This window comes from Felis catus, chromosome D2, assembly GCF_018350175.1.
Source record: "Felis catus isolate Fca126 chromosome D2, F.catus_Fca126_mat1.0, whole genome shotgun sequence".
NCBI lineage: Eukaryota > Metazoa > Chordata > Mammalia > Carnivora > Felidae > Felis > Felis catus.
In genome coordinates, this window is record NC_058378.1 from 45557207 (window position 1) to 45577839 (window position 20633).

At 46.4% G+C, this 20633-nt stretch overlaps 1 protein-coding gene across 8 annotated transcripts in view; it reads right to left on the reverse strand.

Annotated features, from left to right (window-relative positions):
• The window catches only part of LOC102900063 (anthrax toxin receptor-like), a 117720-nt gene that overhangs the window by 43578 nt on the left and 53509 nt on the right, over positions 1-20633 (reverse strand). For 5 of the 8 annotated variants that reach the window (XM_045040267.1, XM_045040265.1, XM_045040263.1 and 2 more), the window contains 6 exons: positions 20472-20550; positions 18657-18872; positions 17353-17388; positions 16141-16224; positions 14612-14689; positions 12473-12839 (listed from right to left, as the gene is read on the reverse strand). In XM_045040267.1, the coding sequence (XP_044896202.1) occupies positions 12612-12839; positions 14612-14689; positions 16141-16224; positions 17353-17388; positions 18657-18872; positions 20472-20550 (721 nt within the window). In that variant the 3' untranslated portion in view covers positions 12473-12611. Of the gene's footprint in view, positions 1-9625; positions 12840-14611; positions 14690-16140; positions 16225-17352; positions 17389-18656; positions 18873-20471; positions 20551-20633 lie in introns of those variants that run through there. The other 3 variants (XM_045040261.1, XM_045040260.1, XM_045040262.1) reach the window with 2 other exon arrangements.

Genomic DNA, 20633 nt, shown 5'->3' on the forward strand with positions numbered 1-20633 from the left:
TTATGGGCTTAATGCCTTGAAAGGCTTCTTTATTTATAGGGTATTGATTAATTCTGGGGAGAGGGTTTGAGGGATATATATGAATCTTTATGGGAGATGTAGTGTTGATTCTTCCAGTATCAGTTGTAGATTTTTCCCATAGAGGGGATGGTAGCTGATCCAATAGGAACACATGATCATTGTCCCCAGCTCTAGTGCCATCAGAGATGGAGCAAACAAAAGATGTTAAAATGTCACTTAACTCTCCTGGTTGGCTATTTTGATTACTACTGTCAAATTCCAGGATTATTTCCCCCTTTTGAAAGATATTCTGGCATGATAACTTTTCTAAGAAATCTCAGCCCAATAAATGAATAGGGGTAGAGGAACTAAGGAGGAAAGTGTGGGTATATCTCAAAGGGCCTAGATAAAAGGGAATAGGTTCAGAGACAGGAACCTGTTGAGGTTTATTACAGAACCTTACTATCTGAATTGTTTTAGCACTCTGAGACTGGGGCTGCTTTATAGGAATGGGGTTGAGCCCCCAAGAGCATAGCTTCAGTGTCAATAAGGACAGAGACAAATTCATTCTCTACCTGGAGACAAATTCATTCAATTTCTCAGCCATTTAAGAGGGAGATTTGGGAAGCACCCCTCTAGCTCCTTGGAAACCCATCATTAGGAACTAAGAGGACACTGGAAAGACTGAGTAGAGGCCTGAAGGTGTATGGAATCCTTATATTTGTAACAACCTTTTGCTCAATGTTCTGGTGCTTTGCAATAATAACAGAAACTAGGAGGTTTTAAGTTCTCTTTAGGGCCCTTCATTTGCTGGGGCTGAAAACTGAGAATTGTTGTGGTCTTTCTTTCAGGTGAGTAATACAGGATGCAAGTGAGCTGGTTTGCCAAATCCACTAGATCTGGAGTGAACATAGTTTCCCATTCTTTCTTGGTCCTTTTATCTAAAGGAGAAAGCTCCCAGTTCAGTCCATTAATAAAGAGAGTTGAGTCCTATCTTGGTGGATTCAGTGTCTAAATGAAAACAAGAATTTCCTTTAAAAACAATTTATACTCAGTTGTAATGGTCATGGACAGGTTCATCAGGCTTTTGAGGACAAGACTGAAGTTTGTTCTAGTCAACAGGCTTGGGAAAAGCTACTGTAATTTCTCACTGGAGATTTTCAGCAAGTGTTCTAGCATCTTGCCAAAAATTAAGGGGCTGTTTCTCTAAATTCTTTCCAGGATATTATTTGACTAGTTTCATCCAGAGTTTAGCCTTGACCTTACTAAAAAGCATGTGGAGTAATTGATATAAATCTGAGAAACTGGGTTGGTAAGTTTGAAGCACTTCAGCAAACCTACGGAGGCCCTCAATTAGTTTAGGAGGCTCTTTATGCCTTGCAGTTCAGCCATAGTCCAAGGAACATAAGAAATGTGGGGTTTATTTAGATCCTCAGAAGACTTAACTTTAAGGAGTCAGATTTTAATATGTTCAAGAAAGGAGGTTGTGGGGAGAGGTTTAGAGCAAAAGTTAAGTTCGGCAGAGAGGATAGAGGTGGAGTCTGAGCACAAGGTGGCTGCCAAGTGTCTGCAGAAAAAGAAGACAGGGGAAGGGGGAAAAGGTCTTAGAGACCATTTTGACTTCTTTTAATTGTTTGCCTCAGTTAAGAAATAGTGTTTTTGTGAAGGAGGAGTTAAGATGGCAGAGAAGTAGGGGGACACTGGGCTTTCCTCGTCTCTCAGACACAGCTGTATTGAGGTCAGATTACTTGGAACACCCAGAAAATCAATCTGCAGAGTGGCAGGAGGATCTCCACTGTTGGAGGGCGACAGCTTGGCAAAGGAGAGGTGTGTGGATGTGAACTGGGGAAGAGAAAAATGATGGCGCTGTGGAAGGGAGGGAACCCTTTCTGTGGAGAGAAAGAGAGAGGCATTGAGATAGTGTGGCATTGATATTAGCACAAGAGGAAAACCTCTCTGGAACATGGACTAGGGAGCGAGAAGTACTAAGTGTCCCAGTTCATTTTTGCAAACAGCTTTTGGAGCTCAAACTCTGAGGTTTTGGAAGTGTGTGACTTTTTCTAGAGCAGAGCTGTGGTGTGTGTTCCTGGGGAGGAGGGAGCTAGCCCTGGAGTGCATAGTGGGGTGTAGAGATCTCTGGGGTGCACTGGGAGAGAACGATCCCCTTCCTGGAGTACTTTTGGAAGAGAGTTGATTGCCTCTCTGAGGACAAAAGACCTTCTAGGTGCCAGCCAAAGGCCTTTTATCAGCAGGGTGGAGAGGCTCTACTTTGGAGGAAGGGATCCACACCATGCTAGGTCCTTTAAGACTTTGGGTTGTGGGACCTAGCCACGTGCCAAAGAAAAAATGCAGGAGAGCTGTGGCTCAGGGTGAGCTACTGCCCTCGCTATTCTGTGAGAGCTACCTGAATAGTGGGGGTTGTGATTCCTGGTCCAGGCATTCGAGATTGGGGTGGCGCCATTTACCCCCAAACACCAACATGGTGGGACTTCAGGGAGCAACACAGCAACCCCCACTGGAAGTGGAAATGGCTTACATGAAACCCTGCCCCTTGGTGCCTGGCAACTGCTTATTTACTGGGGCAATACTGACTCTGACTCTCCTTCAGACAAGCACAGCCAGCACCTTCCATGCAACCACAGAGAGCTCTTTTTTCCTTTTGGAATTGGGCTCATAGTTTATTTGTTTTTTGTCATTTCATCTATTTTTTTTTTGGATCAGGCTTTTTTATTCTTTTCTTTTTCCTTCTTTTCCCTTTTCTTCTGCTTTTTCCCCCCATTCTTATTGTTTGCTTGTTTGGAATCAGCCTTACAGTTTTTTTTTATTCTGTTTTTGTTTGTTTGTTTTTGTTTCCCTTTCCTTTTCTCTTTTTATGGGATCAGGTTCCCCCTCCCTTTTTCCCCAGGATTGTTTCAGCAAACAAATCAGAGCACACCTAATTAAAGGTCCAAACATTCCACCACTGGAAGCAGGGAGGAGCTCTCCAAAGGACTGACCAGTGGGAAAGAGCAGCCAAAATGCAAAAGTAGAGTGCACACAGCATATACCAGAAACACTTTCTGATGTGCCAGGCCCTGGGCAGTGTATGAATCCTTTTTAATATAATAGTATTCTTAGGTGCATGAAACATAATAAGCTTTTAAAACATGCAAAAGGCAGAAACTTAGACAAAATGACAAGATGGAGAAATTCTACCCAAGAGAAAAGCCAAGAAAAAGTCTCAGCCAGGGACTTGCTCAAAACAGATATAACCAATATATCTAAACAAGAATTTTGAGCAACAGTCATAAGACTAATATCTGGGCTTGAAAAAAAGCATAGAAGACACCAGAGAAACCTTGTGGTAGAGATCAAAGACCTAAGAACTAGTCATGATGAAATAAAAAATGCTATAACTGAGATGCAAAATAAGTTGCATACAATGACAGCAAGGATTGAAGAAGCAGAAGGGAGAATAGGTGAAATAGAAGATAAAATTATGGAAAATAATGAAGCTGAAAAAAAGAGGGAAAGGAAATTACTAAAGTATGAGGGGAGACTTAGAGAACTAAGTTATTTCATGAAATGAAACAATATCTGTATCATAGGAATCCCAGAAGAAGAAGAGAGGGGAAAAAGGGGCAGAAGGTTTATTTGAACAATGTTTAGCTGAGAACTTCCCTAATCTGGGGGAAGGAAACAGGCATCCTAGTCCAGAGGCACAGGGAATTCTCTTCAAAATCAATAAAAACAGGTCAAAACGATGACATATCATAATGAAACTTGCAAAATACAAAGATAAAGAATTATTAGAGAAGCTAGGGAGAACACATCTTTAACCTACAAGGGTAAACACATAAGTTTAGCAGCAAACCTGTCCACAGAAATTTGGCAGGCCAGAAAGGAAGTGCAGGAAACATTCAATGTGCTGACTAGGAAAAATATGCATCCTAGAATCCTTTATTCAACAAAGCTGTCATTCAGAATAGAATGAAAGATAAAGAGGTTCCCAAACAAAAACTCCAGGAGTTCACGACAACTAAACAAACACTGCAAGAAGTTTTAAGGGGGACTCTAAGTGGAGGAAGAAAAAAAAGAAGAGCAAAGCAACAAACATTACAAAGTATCAGAGAACATCACCAGAAACACCAACTCTACAGGTAACACAATGACACTAAATTCATATCTTTCAATAATCAATCTGAATGCAAATGGACTAAATACTCCAATCAAAATATAGGGTATCAGAAAGGATAAAAAAATAAGATCCATCTATATGCTGCCTATAAGAGACTCATTTTAGACCTAAAGAAACCTGCAGATTGAAAGTGAGGGGATGGAGAACCATCATCTATCCTACTAATGGACATCAAAAGAAATCTGGAGTAGCCATACTTATATCAGACATATTTTAAAAAATTTTTTAAATGTTGATTATTTTTTTGAAAGAGAGAGAAAGAGTACAAGTGGGGGACGGGCAGAGAGAGAGGGAGACACAGAATCCAAAGGCTGTAGGCTCTGAGCTGTCATCATAGAGCCCACTTTGGGGCTTGAATCCATGAACTGTAAGATCATGACCTGAGCTGAAGTCAGACACTTAACAAAGCCACCCAGGCACCCCAGACAAACTATATTTTATTTTACTTAAATTTTTTTAATGTTTATTTATTTTTGAGAGACAGAGAAAGAGCACGAGCAGGGGAGGGGCAGAGAGAGAGGGAGACACAGAATCTGAAGCAGGCTCCAGGCTCCAAGCTGTCAGCACAGGGCCTGATGTGGGGCCTGAACCCATGAACTGTGAGATCATGACCTGAGCTGAAGTCAAATGCTCAACCAACTGAGCCACCCAGGCGCCCCTGGGAGAAACTTTTTTTTAAAACAAAGACTATAATAAGAGACGAAGAAGGGCATTATATCATTTTTAAGGGGTGTATCCATCAAGATCTAATAATTGTAAATATTTATGCCCCCATTTTGAAAGCACTCAAATATATATACCAATTAATCATAAACATAAAGAAAATTGATAATAATACCACAATAGTAGGAGACTTTACTACCTTACTTACAGCAATGAACATATCATCTAAGCATAAAATCAACAAGGAAACAAAGGCTTTGAATGACACACTGGGCAGATGGACTTAACTGATATATTCAGAACATTTCATCCTAAAGCAGCAAAATACACATTCTTCTTGAGTGCAATGCACATGGAACATTCCCCAGAATAAATCACATACTGGGTCACAAATCATCCCTCAACAGGTACACAAGGATTGAGATCATACCATGCATATTTTCAGATCACAATACTATGAAACTTGAAATCAACCACAAGAAAAAATTTGGAAAGCCCTCACAGACATGGAAGTTAATGAATATGCTACTAAAGAATGAATGGATTCACCAGGAAATTAAAGAAGAAATAAAAAAAAACATGGAAGCAAATGAAGATAAAACAAGACAGTCCAAATACTCTGGAATGCAGCAATGGAAGTCCTAAGAGGAAACTACATTGCAATTCAGACCTATCTCAAGAAGCAAGGAAGGTCCTATATACACAACCTCACCTTGCAACTAAAGGAGCTAGAAAAGGAGCAACAAATAAAGGCAAAAGCCAGCAGAAGAAATGAAATATTAAAGATGAGAGCATAAATAAACTATAAAAACAAACAAAAAAACAACCCGGTAGAAAAAAATCAATGAAACTAAAAGTTGGTTTTTTGAAAGAATAAACAAAATTGATAATGTCCTAGCCAGACTTCTCAAAAAGAAAAAAATGAGAGGATGCAAATAGATAAAATCATGAATGAAAGAGGATAGATCACAACCAACACCACAGAAACGCAAACAATTATAAGAGAATATGATGAAAAATTATATGCAAACTAAGTGGACAATCTGGAAAAAATGACAAATTATTAGAAACTCACACACTACCAAAACTCGAACAGGAAGAAACAGAAAATTTGAACAGGCTCATAACCAGCAAAGAAATTAATCAGTTATCAAAAATCTCCCAACAGTAAGAGTCTTAGGCCAGATGGCTTCCCAGGGGAATTCTGCCAGATATTTAAAGAAGACTTAATATCTATTCTCATCAAACTGTTCCAAAAAATAGAAATGGAAGGAAAGTTTCCACACTCATTGTATGAAGCCAGCATTAACTTGATTCAAAAACTGGACAAAGGTCCCACCAGAAAGGAGAATTACAGGCCAATATCCCTGATGAACCAGGATGAAAAAAATTCTCAACAAGATACTAGCAAATTGAATGCAACAGAACAGTAGAAGAATTATTCACCATGATCAAGTGGGATTTATTCCTGGTCTCAGGGATGGTTCAATATTTGCAAATCAATCAATGTTATACACCACATAATGAAAGAAAGGATAAGAACCATATGATTTTGTCAATATGATGGAGGAAAAGCATTTGGCAAAATACAGCATCCTTTCTTGATAAAAACCTTCAAGAAAATATGGATAGAAGGAATATACCTCAACATCACAAAAGCCATATATGAAAGGCCCACAGCTAAAATCATCCTCAGTGAGGAAAAATTGAGAGTTTTTCCCCTAAGGTCAGGAATATGGCAGGGATGTCCACTCTCACCACTGTTGTTCAACATAGAACTGGATGTCCTAGCCTCAGCAGTCAAACAAAAAGAAATATAATACAACCAAATTGGCAAGGAAAAAGTCAAACTTTCACTCTTTGCAAATGACATGGAAAACTCGAAGGACTCCACCAAAAAACTGATGATACATGAATTCAGCAGCTACAGGATATAAAATTAATGTACAGAAATCAGTTGCATTTCTATACACCAATAAGGAAGCAGCAGAAAGAGGTATCAAAGAATCAGTCTGATTTATAATTGCACCAAAAACCATAAGATACCTAGGAATAAACCTAAAGAGGCAAAAGAGCTGTATGCTGAAAACTATAGAAAGCTTATGAATGAAATTGAAGAAGACACAAAGAAGTGGAAAAACATTCCATGCTCATTGACTGGAAGAACAAATATTACTACAATGTCGATACTACCCAAAGAATTTACACAGTCAATGCAATCCCTATAAAAATAACACCAGTATTCTTCACAGAGCTAAAACAAACAATCCTAAAATTTGTATGGAACTAGAAAAGACTCTGACTAGCCAAAGTAGAGTTGAAAAGAAAACCAACGCTGGAGGTATCACAATTCCAGACTCGAAGCTGTCTTACAAAGCTGTAATCATCAAAAAGGTATGGTATTGGCACAAAAACAGATACATAGATCAAAGGAACAGAATGGAGAACCCAGAAATTCATCCACAAATGTACTGCCAACTAACCTTTGACAAAATAGGAAAGAGTTATCCAATTGAAAACATACAGTCTCTTCAGTAAATGGTGCTTGGAGAACTACTGGGCAGTGACATGCAGAAGAATGAAACTGGACCACTTTCTTACATCATACACAAAAATAAATTCAAAATTGATGAAATACCTAAATGTGAGACAGAAAACCATCAAAATCCTGGAGGAGAAAACAGGCAGCAATCTCTTGAACTTGGATGCAGCAACGTCTTACTAGACATGTCTCTGGAGGCAAGGGAAATAAAAGCAAAAATGAACTATTGGGACCTCACCAAGATAAAAAGTCTCTGCATAGTGAAGGAAACAATCAACAATACTAAAAGGCAACTAATGGAATGGGAGAAGATATTTGCAAATGACCTATCAGATAAAGGGTAGTACCCAAAATCTATAAAGAACTTATCAAATTCAACACCCCCCCCCAAATAATCCAATGAAGAAATGGGAAGAAGACATGAACAGACACTTTTCCAAAGAAGATATCCAGATGGCTAATAGACACGTGAGAAGATGTTCAACACCACTCATAATCAGGGAAGTACAAATCAAGACCACAATGACATATCTCACACCTGTCAGAATGGCTAAAATTAACAACTCAGTTAACAACAGATGTTGGCAAGGATGTGGTGAAAGGGGAACCCTCTTGCACTGCCGATGGGAATGCAAACTGGTGCACCACTCTGCAAAACAGCATGGAGTTTCCTCAAAAAATTAAAAATAGAAGTACCTTAGAGCCCAGCAATTGCACTACTAGGTATTTATCCAAAGGATACAAAAATGCTGAATTGATATGGTACTTGCACCCTAATGTTTATAGCAGAACTATCAACAATAGCCAAATTATGGAAAGACCCCAAATGTCCATTTACTGATGAATGAGTAAAGAAGATATGCCGTATATATATACATATACGTATATACATATACATATACATATACATATACATATACATATACATATACATGTATATATGTATATACACACACACACACACACACACACACACACACACACACACTGAAATATTACTTGGTGATGAAAACGAATGAAATCTTGCCATTTGGAACAATGTGGGTGGAAACAGAGTGTATTATGCCGAGAAAAATAAGTCCATCAGAGGAAGACAAATATTTTATGATTTCACTCACATGTGGAATTTAAGAAACACAACAGATGAACACAAGAGAAATTAAGGAAAAATTAAGGGAGGGAGGGATAAAACAGAGGGAGACAAACCACAAGAGACTCTTAAAGAGAAAAAGTTGAGGGTTGCTGGAAGGGAGGTGAGTGGGGGGATGAGCTAAATGGTGATGGGTATTAAGGAGGGTACTTGTTAGAATGAGCACTGGGTGTCATATGTAGGAGATGAATCACTGGATTCTACTCCTAAAACCAATACTACACTGTATGTAAACTAACTTGAAATTAAATAAAGTAAAAATTAAAAAATAAAAGAAAAAATAAAATACTATGCACATATATACTTATGTATACATTGATTAACTTTGGAAAGAAACAGAGGGGTTTGTAACTGAGGCTGCCTTCCAGGAAGGGCACTGGGCAGGCGTAGTGGCGGGGAGACTTCTTTTTCATTGCATACCCTCTATAACTTTTGAATTTTGTATATATTATGTATCAAAATGAATTTTTGATTAGGAGTAAATGAATTAAAACACCCCCCAAAAAGACAGAGGCAAACTTAGAATCCTGAAAATGTTTGGAAGTTTCAAGATACCAGTTAAAACAGACATCCCATTCAATTTGCTTGTTTGTTTTCATTTGTTTTTGTTAGCTGAAGCCATGACTTTCTAATTTAATTTTGAAAAAAACAAGTGTGGGAGACTGAAAATTCCCCACAGTGGTCGATGCAGTTCTAAATTACTTTTGGTTAAGTTGGTCCACTTAGTTATAAATGTGCATGAGGAGGCACCACAGATCTTAAATCTAAAGTCCCAGTGGAGGTGGGGAAAGTCTCAAAGCATTTTGATGACTGGGATCCCATTCTTGGAGGGTTTGTTGTTGTTGTTATTGTTGTTGTTAATCTAGAGCAAAAAGAACAATTTCTAAATGGTGCAGTTTCAATAGGAATGGGCTAGTTCCCAAAGGAATCAGACCAAAGGCCAGTACAGTTCAATAGCAATAGTCCATTTCCAAAAACGTGTCAGGCCAAAGGCTATACTCACAGAAAGGACAAGGCCTGAAAACAGATTCTGAATAAAACCAGGAGAACTCATACACAGAGAGTGGAGCACAAAATCCAGGAGAAAACTTACCCTCAAACTCCAGGGTTGGCAAGAAAGCAGTGAGTCCAATTAGCTCTGGGGGTACCACCATCTGTTTGCTCACCAGCCTTGGAATTGTTGGGGGTCTTCTCTAGATCCCACTTCTGATCACCAATTATTGTTAACCTTAGAAATAAAACTGTCAGTTATTTTACCAGGAATAGCAGAGAACTGCAATTTGGAACAGGCAAGCTACTGCAAAACCACAGGCAAATCCTGAGAACAAAGGAGAGGACTGCTCTTTAAATAGAGGAAAAGGGAAGTTTGGAGGGCTGTTATAAAAAAAAAAGTCACTGGAGTAAACTGGGAATCTGAAGTTTAGTGAGTTTCCATTGGCTGAGTTGAGACAGTCTCTCATTGGCAGGGCTGTTGCTGGGGAAGGAGGAAAACGTTTCTTCCTCCTGTCAGCATAGTAAAGTAGTTGTGGACTTTCTCTTCCTATGGAGTCTGAAATTGAGGAGGAGAGGTAGGGCCTGAGAGCTCCCCCTGTTGGCCTTTTCAATTAAAAAAATTTTTAAAAATTTTTTAGTATAATTTATTGTCACATTGTCTAACATACAGTGTGTAAAGTGTGCTCTTGGTTTTTGGGGTAGATTCCATGTTGGCCTTCTGACTCCATCTCGGTAAGGCTTTCTTTTCACAATGTTTCGATTTCCTTGCTGATCTTCTCATTTTGTTCATGTATTGTTTTTCCTAATTTTGTTTAGTTTTGTGCCTGTGTGTTCATGTAGTTCACTAAAGTTCTTTAAAATGATTATTCTGAATTCTCTGCCATAAAGTTCATATATCTCCATTTCTTTAAAGTCAGTTACTGGAACTTTATTAGTTTGTACTCACTGTGTCATGTTTACCTGATTGTGATTTTCAGATTCATTGTGTTGGTATGTACACATTTGACTAAACAGTCTCTTAGTCCTGACTTTACAAGTTTGCTCCGGCAGACACAGTTCTTCACAAGTCAGCTCAGCTTGAGGTTCTGGAAGGGTCAGTAGACAGTGTATTTGAGTAAGTGGGGCTTGCTATCAGGCTTTCTATTTGGGTGAGGCCACTGTCCAAGCCCTGAGGTCAGTGGAGTGATACTGGCTGGGAACAGTCGGATAGCACTGTTTTCTTGATTCCATGCACCAGTGTGGTTGTAGAATGGGCTCTGTAGTTGCCCAAGTTCTCTGGTCAGACTGCCTAGTGCTCTACTCAGTAGCATGTGGGGCCATGAACCCATTTCCCTCTCTAGGCAGGACAGCAGAACAGACTCCAAGATGGTTCATTGGTTATAGACAAAAATCAGGCAGAACTGCCCACGAAGTTCTCTGGCCAGATAGGGCCACCACTTTGGTCCTGCAGTTGGGAAGAGTCGCTGGATGCATTCTTTGCTTGGATGCCACTGTAAGCAGTGCAATAAGATGAGCTATGCAGCTTTCAGGTATTCTGGTTAGGCTTCCTGACTGTGAACTGGAGGCCATATTCACTCGTAGATGGGGGTAGAAATTTGCTTCCCTGCCTGGGTGAAGGGCTACAACAGGCTGTAAGGGCTGCATGGCTTGCTGGCTGGAGGCCTGAATCAGGCAGAACTGCCCAAAGTTTCCTTGACTAGATGGGACCATTGGCTTGGTTCTCTTTGAGAACTACTTGCTAGTATCTGTACTCAGGGATCACCAAGAGGGGGAACACAATCTGCCAATTTCTGAACACTGGTTGCTATGAGACCTTCCTATCTATTCCATCCAAATCAAATTCCACACTCAATCCCTACAGCTTACACCTGTGCTTCTGGTTAGGGAGACCAGAGTAGGTTTTCTGGGAGTGTCCCATAAAGGTGGGAAAGGCTAGATGTCCACCTTAGTCTCTCTCTCCGCCTCCCCCGCCCTGCCCCAGAGAAACCATAGGCCGAAGGGAACCCTTTCACTGTAGTGCAATGACAGCCTGGGAGAGGGGTGGTGAGGTCAGAATGTAGTAATTTCTCCTGCCCTTTTCAGACACCATGGTCCAGGGAAATGCTATAACGTCACTCCCATGTTCTGGAATTTTAAAAATGGAGCCTTGTCTATGGATGGTTTTCAAACATGTTAGTGTAGAAGAAAAACTTTGATCAGGTCAACACAGACTTAATGAGAAAGGGTTTGAACAACTGGGAAGTCTGCCTCTGTCAGGAGGGAAGCAGATTTGAAAGCTCAGGAAAGTGGGCACCACGGTTCTCCTTTGTATCATGAGAAATATTAAGGGTATGGAAAAGGAACTAACATTTTTGAAGGAGGTAGTAAATACCATGGCTTTTCCCATTGGTGTTTTGGAGGTTATGTGGGTGGTGGACCTGGGGGTATACCAACCCCATGCCCTGGTGGCCAGAGCTGAAAGGCTCAGGCATGGTTTCCATTCTGACTGTCCTGACCTCACCAGATATTTCTTGATGTCTCTGAGCTCATCTTTCTGTCCACTCCTAAAACAAAAAACAAAGACATTAGCTACTGGACATCTGAGTCTTTAGTAGGGACCTGGCCCTGTGCTAGGCACACTGCAGTGCACACCATCACCCTAAAGGCCATCCTGTAGAGAAGTCACCATTATCTCCATCTTTTCAATGAGGTAATTGAAACACAGAGAGATTAAGTAACTTGCCCCAAATATTAAATAATAGCCAATGACTGGTTGACACAGGGCATATTCACATTTCAAAGACACTATGGGTTTTCCTCAAAGAACAGAATTTGGCTAAATCTCCACATGACAGATAAAGAGTGGGCTGTGGGGACTCGGGCGCATCAACGTCTGCATCCACAGAACGACAGGGTGCTTTGTCCTGGCAGGAGCAGTATAGATACGTCACATACAGCGAAACAATGCTTACCAGGCAACAAATTCTTGTTGATCAGCCACAATTCCAACTCCTTTGATCGTAAACCAAGACTCAATATATATATATCCAATTCGGTACACAAAGAGCTCTTAACAGTCTTGGGTCTTGGGGACTTTAGAGGCTGGGTTATGGGGCTGGGAGTGACAAAGTAGTTCTGGAGAGTGCATGGGCAGGAGGAGGGAGCAGTGACAGCATCCTGGAGGGTGGCTGGGAGCATATGAAGGAGGGGTGTTGGCATTGTGAACAGCAGCTGTTGAGAGGAAAGCACTCCTGGCTGGGTGGAAGGCAAATGTTTGGGCTATAGGGCAACTGCCTGCAGAGGGGATTCATGAAGTTGAAGATGATATACTTCCCCTGTAGGAAAAGAAGAGAAAGAAGGTCACTGGGAAGCCACTGGAATTAGGACCAGAAGGCTTTGGTGTCTTTGGCTCAAGGGATTTAAACCCTTTGGACCAACACAGTAGGCCTTTCTTGATGCCCTTCTTCTCCTGGGTGCTGGTTTCCAGGCTGGGCTGCTATTTTAAGACTCTGTTCAGCTGCTGGAAGTCTTCCCTGTGTCCCCCAGCCACCCCAGGTTTTCTGACTCAGAACACCCTTTCCCTCTGGTATTGGACTTGATGTTCTCTGTTGGACTGGGGACCTGGGAAGCAAGGAAGAGGCCTTGCAGCTCCAGTGTTTCCCAGGCTTTCTGTGGGAGTATGTGATGAAGGGATAAGCCTTCATCTCAGCCCTCAGGCCAGGATCCAGGTCCCCCAAAGTCAGGGAGTGTAGGGGTACCTTCCCATGGGTGATGGGAAGATGGCAGCAGAACCCATCGGTCTCTTGGTGTGGGAAGAGAATGATACTGCTCAGCATTCTGAACGTCCATCTGCCCAGCCAGACAGTGAGTATTCATTGAATGTGACCAGGGAAGTCCTCACTACAGATACTGGGGACCACAACATTCTCTAGGCACTGGGCCCAGTCTTTGAAAAGGGTGTGATCATGGGGAAGCCCAGGGAATGATTCCCAGGCAAGCCTGGATGTGTGTCAGCACACATCCAGTGTGTCTCCTCGACAGGGTCCCCACTCCCAGGCATGCCCAGGAATCCTAATGCTCACTTGGCCACCAGGGAGAGTCATGCTTGCCTGAACTAAGAAAATGACTAATGCAACCCTCACTATAGATACTGGGGACACCACGTCCTCCAGGCACCTGGCCCAGTCTGAGGTTCTGATCATGGGGAAACTTAGGCACTTGATTTCCAGGCAAGCCAGGAGCATGCTCTTCATGGGCCCTAATTCTGAGCCCTGCATTGGTTTTGGGGAAACCATTATGGTTTCATGAGTGCTGACCTGATGGGGGGCACGGCAATAAGAAGGGTGGTGGCAGGCCCTGGGGTTCAACTCCAGCTCTGCCACTCCCAGGTTCTGTGACCTGGGGCAAGTTGCTTGATTTCTCTGTGCCTTAGTTCCCCCTTGGAAAAAGTGGCATATTAGTACCTGCATGTACAGTTACTGGCAGGATTGAATGTGAAATTATGGAAAGTTCTTAGACTGGCAGCTGGCATAGGAGAAACTCTGTAACAATTAGCCATCACAGCTATTAAATTCCAAGGGGGACACCTGTAACATGCAGGCTTCTCCCCGTTGTCACAGGCAGTGGCACGTGGAGGGATTCTACTAGCTGGCAAAAGCACGCAATGTTGGCCAACAACATGGGGGTGTCACCATGCCCTCCAGCATTCCTGGCACATGAGGGAGCTGCCAAGGAGAGTCTCAGAGGATGAGGGTGTGGATCCAGCAGACACAGGTTGGGGAGCTTGGTGGGGAGGGATAATGGCTGGGGGTCAGGAGAACTTGCTGGCCTGCCTCCTTCTCCAGCCTCTTTCACTTAAGTTTGGAGGCACTGGGTAACACTCTCCCCAAGAAAGCTTCTTGTCCTTCTGATGGGAACCAGCAAGGAAATGCAGGCGCCCCACCCAGAATCCACACGGGAGGCTCATGAGCACCGCGTCTCCTCCTCTGGGGCATCCTCTCGGAAGATGCCTGGACAGGGCTTTCTGACCCATAGTCCCTGAGCTCAGCTGCCAAGGGCAAAGAGAAAAGGGCGCCTGCCCAGGGAACATCCCTGTGCCCCTGCTTACCGCATTCCTGGGCTGACACCACATCAATGGGATCTGGTTGCAGCTTTGCACAAAGTCACACAAGGTGTCCAGTTTGCCCTGAAAAGCAGATGTGGCTGTGAGGAAGCTCCAGGGCCTGGCCGTCACCTCCAGAGGGGTAGAGGCCCCTCTGCCTGAGATGGCTCCAGAGGGCTCTGTCCCCAGGAACACACGGAGGCTGCCCTGTAGTCTCCGCCTGGGGCAGGGGCCTGGTGGCCTTGTGTGTTTCAGGGCAGGCAGTGTCACTGTAGGTGACAGATTGTTTTGGAACCCGAAATGAGTCTGTATTTCTGGTGTAGGAGGGGAAGGCAGGGGCTACTTTGAGAGGAAGGGTCCAAGGTGGGGACATGCGGGGTCGCAAGGAGAGGTCTTGCAGGGGAACGTGATGTGGGCATCAGGGAGCTGGGCAGGAGCTGGGAGAAGAAGACAAGGGCCTGCACTGGGGCACACCAGGAGCAGGTGGGGACGAGGGCTGATTCCGGGGCTGCTCCAGAGAGAGGAGGGGAAGAGGAGGGGAGGACACCAATGAGAGGCCCTGGACCCAGGGGCAGGTGGCCTCCCGACTTCAGGACCTGCAGTTCAGGCCTCTCTGGGCCCTACTGAGGGGGCAGGTGGGGCTGTGCCTTGTGAGCAAGAACAAGCCCCGTGACCTTTGCCCTGTCTGGAGGCAGTTTGGCTTCTTTGAGCCCCCAGGCTGACTGTCTGCAGGCTGTCCTGTTGCCATCTGGGGCTCCTTGCAGGGTCAACAGGAAGACAGCTGGACTAGGACTAACATGCCCGGGCCCTGGTATAGAATGGTTCCAACAGGTGCATCACCACAGATGCAGGACCAGGAGGAGGGCACAGCCCACAAAGGAAGAATATGGGGTTCTTCCTTTCTCAGCCAGGGTCGCCTGGGGCCTCCCCACCCTGTCTTCATGCCCCCCTGCAGGGCTGGGAGCTCCCACCCAGGGTGCGGCCCTAGCCCTTCCTGTGAGGATGTTTCCTCACAGCCTCCTCCTCCATGAGGTCCTTGTCCCCATGTCAGTGTGTCCAAGGACAACGTAGTTAGCTTAGTCCCTCACTCTGCTGAGCTGACTCATGGAACAAACTTTGCTCAGAATTTTCCTTAAACGATTCTTTTTCTGACCTGTGGGAGACTGTTTGTGATTGAGCTTGTGTTTTACTCCTCTGCCTGGTGGCCAGGAAAATGGAAGCCATTGTTGGAGCCGCTGACGACCTCAGACAGCCTGGGACTGGCGGGCTGTGGCCAGCCACCAACATCTGCAGACCTGGGCCCCTTCCAAGCCTGGTGCCGGGCTCCAAGTGGTGTTGGTGACGGCAGGAGCCCTCACAGTCTTTGCCCTCTCCTGGGGCCCGGGATCGGGATGGCCTCTGCAGTTTTTCCCGTGCCCAGGGATCAATGTAGTGCCCACAAAGCTCATCTCCACCCAAGCCATGGTTCATGTGGGGCCATGGACTGGCTGCCCTCCCTCCCTTGTCCCTCAGCCCCACCTAAAGGCCCTTCTCACCTCTATCCGTCTTATAGTGTCTTCGTGGTACATACAAGAAGGGACAATCACCGGGATACGTGTCTGTATACATGTCTCTGGCTTCTAGGAAGAGAAAGCACATTTTGCCGTTTTGTCTGGGAGCTTCTGGTGCAGACATATAACATCTGTTGCTCCCGCACCTCTCAGTGGCCACTCAGCAATGGTGCATTGGGAGATTTTAAGGACACATCAGTAGCATCCTACACTATGGCAGTGTCCCACATGGTAAAGACCAGGAAATACAATTTATTTGTAAATATGACCTTTTCCCCAAAGGCTGACAAAGTCTCTCCCGTCCCTTTGGTCCCGGGGTCTGCCTTTGGTGGAAAATCCTGGTCTTAGGGCTGTGCAGTGGACAGGAGGGCTGTCAGGGTGGGAGCATTTGCAGGGGCCCGGGCTGCATTCATTTGCCCCTGGCAGATCCAGCCTCCTCAGGCAACAGTGCCATCAGTCAGTACAGCGCTGGCCAGTGGGGTCTTTTTCCTACCCAAACCCAGGCCCGGTCCCCTTCCTCTGACATAGTGTCCTGCTATAACTACTTCCTCTGGATCTCTTTTAGGCTTCTACCCTGAGGATCCACAGACAGCTCACAGGCCCTGGCTCCTTGTGCTCATCTGGGCCGGGCCTGCCTCACAGCTCAATGCCAAGTAACACACTCTCCTCCAACCCCCCAGCCTGTAGTCACTAAAATATAATTGTGGCCAAACCTCTTGCCCTGGCGGGTGACAGGGATGGAGATCAACAAAATGCAGCCCAACATACATCAGAGCCTGGGCAGGGACCAAGTTCTGAAAGCGAAGGCTCCTTTTCTGAAAGTTCACCTGTGTACTATAAATAGTCCTTTGGAAATTGATAAAAATTTAAAAAGCCACTAATATTTCAATGAGGATCACAGCACTTGCTGAAACAGGTTATCTCAAGTTACTAATTTGGTGGCAAAGGCCCTGGATCAGGATGTGGCGCACACTTGGGAAAGGTGTTTTGAGTCCTAAAGCCTCCTGAGGCCCCTCCCTGCCGCTCCATCACCCTCTTTTTTCGGCCAGCTCTCTCTGCCCAGGTAGGTGGCAGGCAGTGGGGCAGGGGGTAGAAATGTCCCACAGGCAGGTTTTGTGAAGGTCTGTGTGGTTCCCTTTTGTGAAGGTCTGTGTGGGCACTGGGCACGCTGACATGAGGACAAAAATCAGGACTTACCATTACTATCTTCTGCACTGGTAGCTCCTTGCAGGGCTAGAATGTTAAAGAGACAAAAACATAGGCTGGAGGAGCATGAAGAGCACTGGCTCAGCCATGCAGACAGAAGGGGACCCTACTCAGCAGCAGTGGGACAGAACATGGGCTTTGGGTGTCAGTCTGCGAGCTCACTATCTATGGGATGTGGCCAACCGGCTCCAGCATCCCGAGGCTCAGGCTCCTGGGTTATCAAAGGGGAATCGGACCTCCCTGGAGGTGGACAGGGAGACAGCCAGACTAGGGTGCCTGGTCCCTGGCGGAGGTGTCCATGCAGTAGTTTTCATTTGGAGCCCTTCCATGACATGAAGACAAGAGAACACATCCAATTCCCTTCCTCCTCTCCCCTCACCTCCCACAGCCCGCAGCCTTCCCTAGTCCCCACTCTGTGCTGACAGCCCCCACTCCCGCTTTCTGTCCTCACAGCTCCCCCTCCACAGCAATCCGGCCTGCTTCTGTCTTGCTGCTTTGCTCTGTCCTTTCCCACCTCTGTGGTTTCCTCTTCCTTCACCCAGCTCTGTCCCATGTCCTTGCAAACCCAGCAGCCAGTACGTCTGCCCTTCTCCCTCCCCGGGGGCCAGTGTCTCTCCTTTGCTAAGGCCCTGATGCCACAGCCTATGAGGCTGACATTTTACCCGCCACCCCCAGGTACCAATACCAGAGCAGACACCAGACTGTGAGCTCCTGTGTGCAAGATGGTGGCAGCTCCTTTCCCATCCCTGTGTGCCAAGTATGGGGCCCATCATGTCCTGGCCCTTAGTAATGACTGAGGAAGGAAGGAGGGATGCACTGGTTGTGTGCAGAAATCTGTACTGGTTTCCAAGGCTCAGTTGACCCAGAGGCTAGGAATCATCCTTTCCAGCAGATTCTCTTTTGTGGGCCCCAGTGCCTCCTATGGGACCCGCTTTCCTCTCTCAGCATCAGAGGCCTCTTCTGGTGCTTGGTCTCCCTGAGTTCTCCAGAAGCCTGGCTGCTGTGATGCCTCCCTTGTCACTGGGTACTGGGGTGGCTTATCCCCAGAGGACAGGGCAGCTCATAGGATGCCTCTGGAAATAAGCATGAAGCAGGGGGTCCCTGAGATGCAAGCTGAGTCTCTGCCCAGGAATGGTAGACACAGTCTGTGCCTGTGTTTGCTCATGTGATGAACTGGGAGCTGATGGGAACCTGCCCACTGGCAAGATCATGGGGTGAGTGGGGCTTGGTTACCTTGTGGCCTGGGGACAGTTTGTGTCATAGGGCCGTGTGGATCACTCACAGAGGTCACTCACCTTCCTGCAGCAACAGAGACAGCAGATCACCACCACGATAATGATCAGGGTTGGGACGAACAATGGGAATAGGTAGTCAAGGGTAGGCTTTTCTGTGACAGCCATGGGTGCTGGTGCCTCCTGTGTGACAACTGTGGGCACTGTTGTCTTCTGTGTGCCAACTGTGGGGACTGAAGTCTCCTCCTTTGGGGCATCTGTGGGCTCCGATGTATTGCCCTGCAAAAAGCACAAAAGTCAGAGTCCTGGGTGGGTCTGGATGGCCCTCACTGGGTGCCTCCCCCCAGCACCTTACACAACACCCGTACATCAGCGTGTTCCCACTCACCTCAGATTTCCCCACCTCCAGGGAGCACTGAAGGCCTGGAGGACAAGACTGCACTCAAAGAGCCTCTGTGGAGCCCTGGGCCACAGAGCCCACCACTGGCTTCGTGCCGAGGCTCTGGCCCAGAGCCCTGACAAGGACCGGAATCCCCATGTGTGACATGCCAGCCCTCACTGCACGCCTCAGCCGCACGCGGTGCAGTCTGCCCTAAACCAAATGCTCGGCTTTCCCTGAGGCAGGGGAGCTACAGGGGACAGAGTCTGTGCCCAGGAAGGGGAAGCAGGGTGGGGGCCCATGAACTCAGGCTCCTCCTGAGTTCTTTCCTAAATGTGCCTGCTGAGGGCGGCCTGTCAGTTAGGCTCCTGAGGGACAAATGGCTGAGTGCGGTCTGCTGGTCGGTGAGTGCCTGTCCTGGCACAAGCGAACACACAGTCGGAGGACTGTCCGTGCTGCTGGAACCCTCCCAGCTGGGACTGGACACTAGGCTGGTGGCAATCAGGCACGGGCATCGCTCCTCCCAGGCAGCCCTCTTCCTGTGCCTAACGTGCTCTGTCGCCCGTGTCATGCTGCCCCGCCCCAGGTGCCCGGGTGACGTGGAGCTCCGAGAAGTGGGCACCTGGGAGCAGCACCCTCTTTCCCACGTGCCCGTCCCTGAGCTGAGTCCCAGACCCTCCCCACTGCCCTGGCAGCTTCCCACCAAGTGCCAGAGAGCAAGGTCCAGCAGAGGTCAGAGAGTTAGCGGAGACGGAGCACGAGAAAGCAGAAGCAGAGGGGGAGGCTGATGCCCTCTGCAAAATGACAGGGGTGTTCCCCAAGTGGGCTTGGGCTTGCGGGTTGTGATGGGCGTGTGTGGGTTCAGCTGTGTCAGCAGCTGCTGAAACACCCTGATTGCACAGGGCCACAGTGGGTCCCGCCCTCCAGATCCCCTGTGTCTGGGGCCCGGGTTTGGAGCACCTTGCTGCCCCAGAGGTCCTGGACTCGGGCTCCTAACACTTGCCTCCAAGCCTCTCCCACTTGCCCAGCTGGAATGCAGGATGGAGCCCCGAGCTCCCCACCACTATTCTTCGGCCAGCAGAGGTGGCAAGGGGCAAGGCGGGGTGGCAGAGCCCCAGCACCATTTCTGGACTCTGCTTAGAGCTCTAACCGTTCCCTTTCCTTTGCCTTCAGGGACACCTGGTTCCCAGAGAGAGACAGCAGAGGTTCTGCAGCACCTGCTGGACAGGAAGCTACATGGCAGGTGCTCTTGTGGAAGCGCTCCCAGGGCACCTCACAAGCCCGATGTGCGGATGGTTTGCCAATGAAGGGCTGAGGGCCCCAAGCTGGCTGTGAGAAGTCATCCCAGCTGCCTGTCTGCATAAGCTACTTTCTCAGGCCCTCCAGCATGTGTCCTCTTTCCGTGCCCCCCCCCCCCGCCCCGCCAACTATCTTCTCCTCCAATGCCAGTGCCCTTGACAGTCCCAGGATGGAGGATGCCGCCCCACCGTGGCACTCACACAATTCAGGCTGGTTACTTTCATGCTCTCCTCAATGAAGGTGACGCCATTGTTCAGGCTGTATTGAACGATGACCACCCTAAAGCACAGAAAGGTCATGTCGTGTGTACTACCCTGCAGACGTTTTGTTCTTGCACTTGGCTCAAACCACAGCCTACAGCT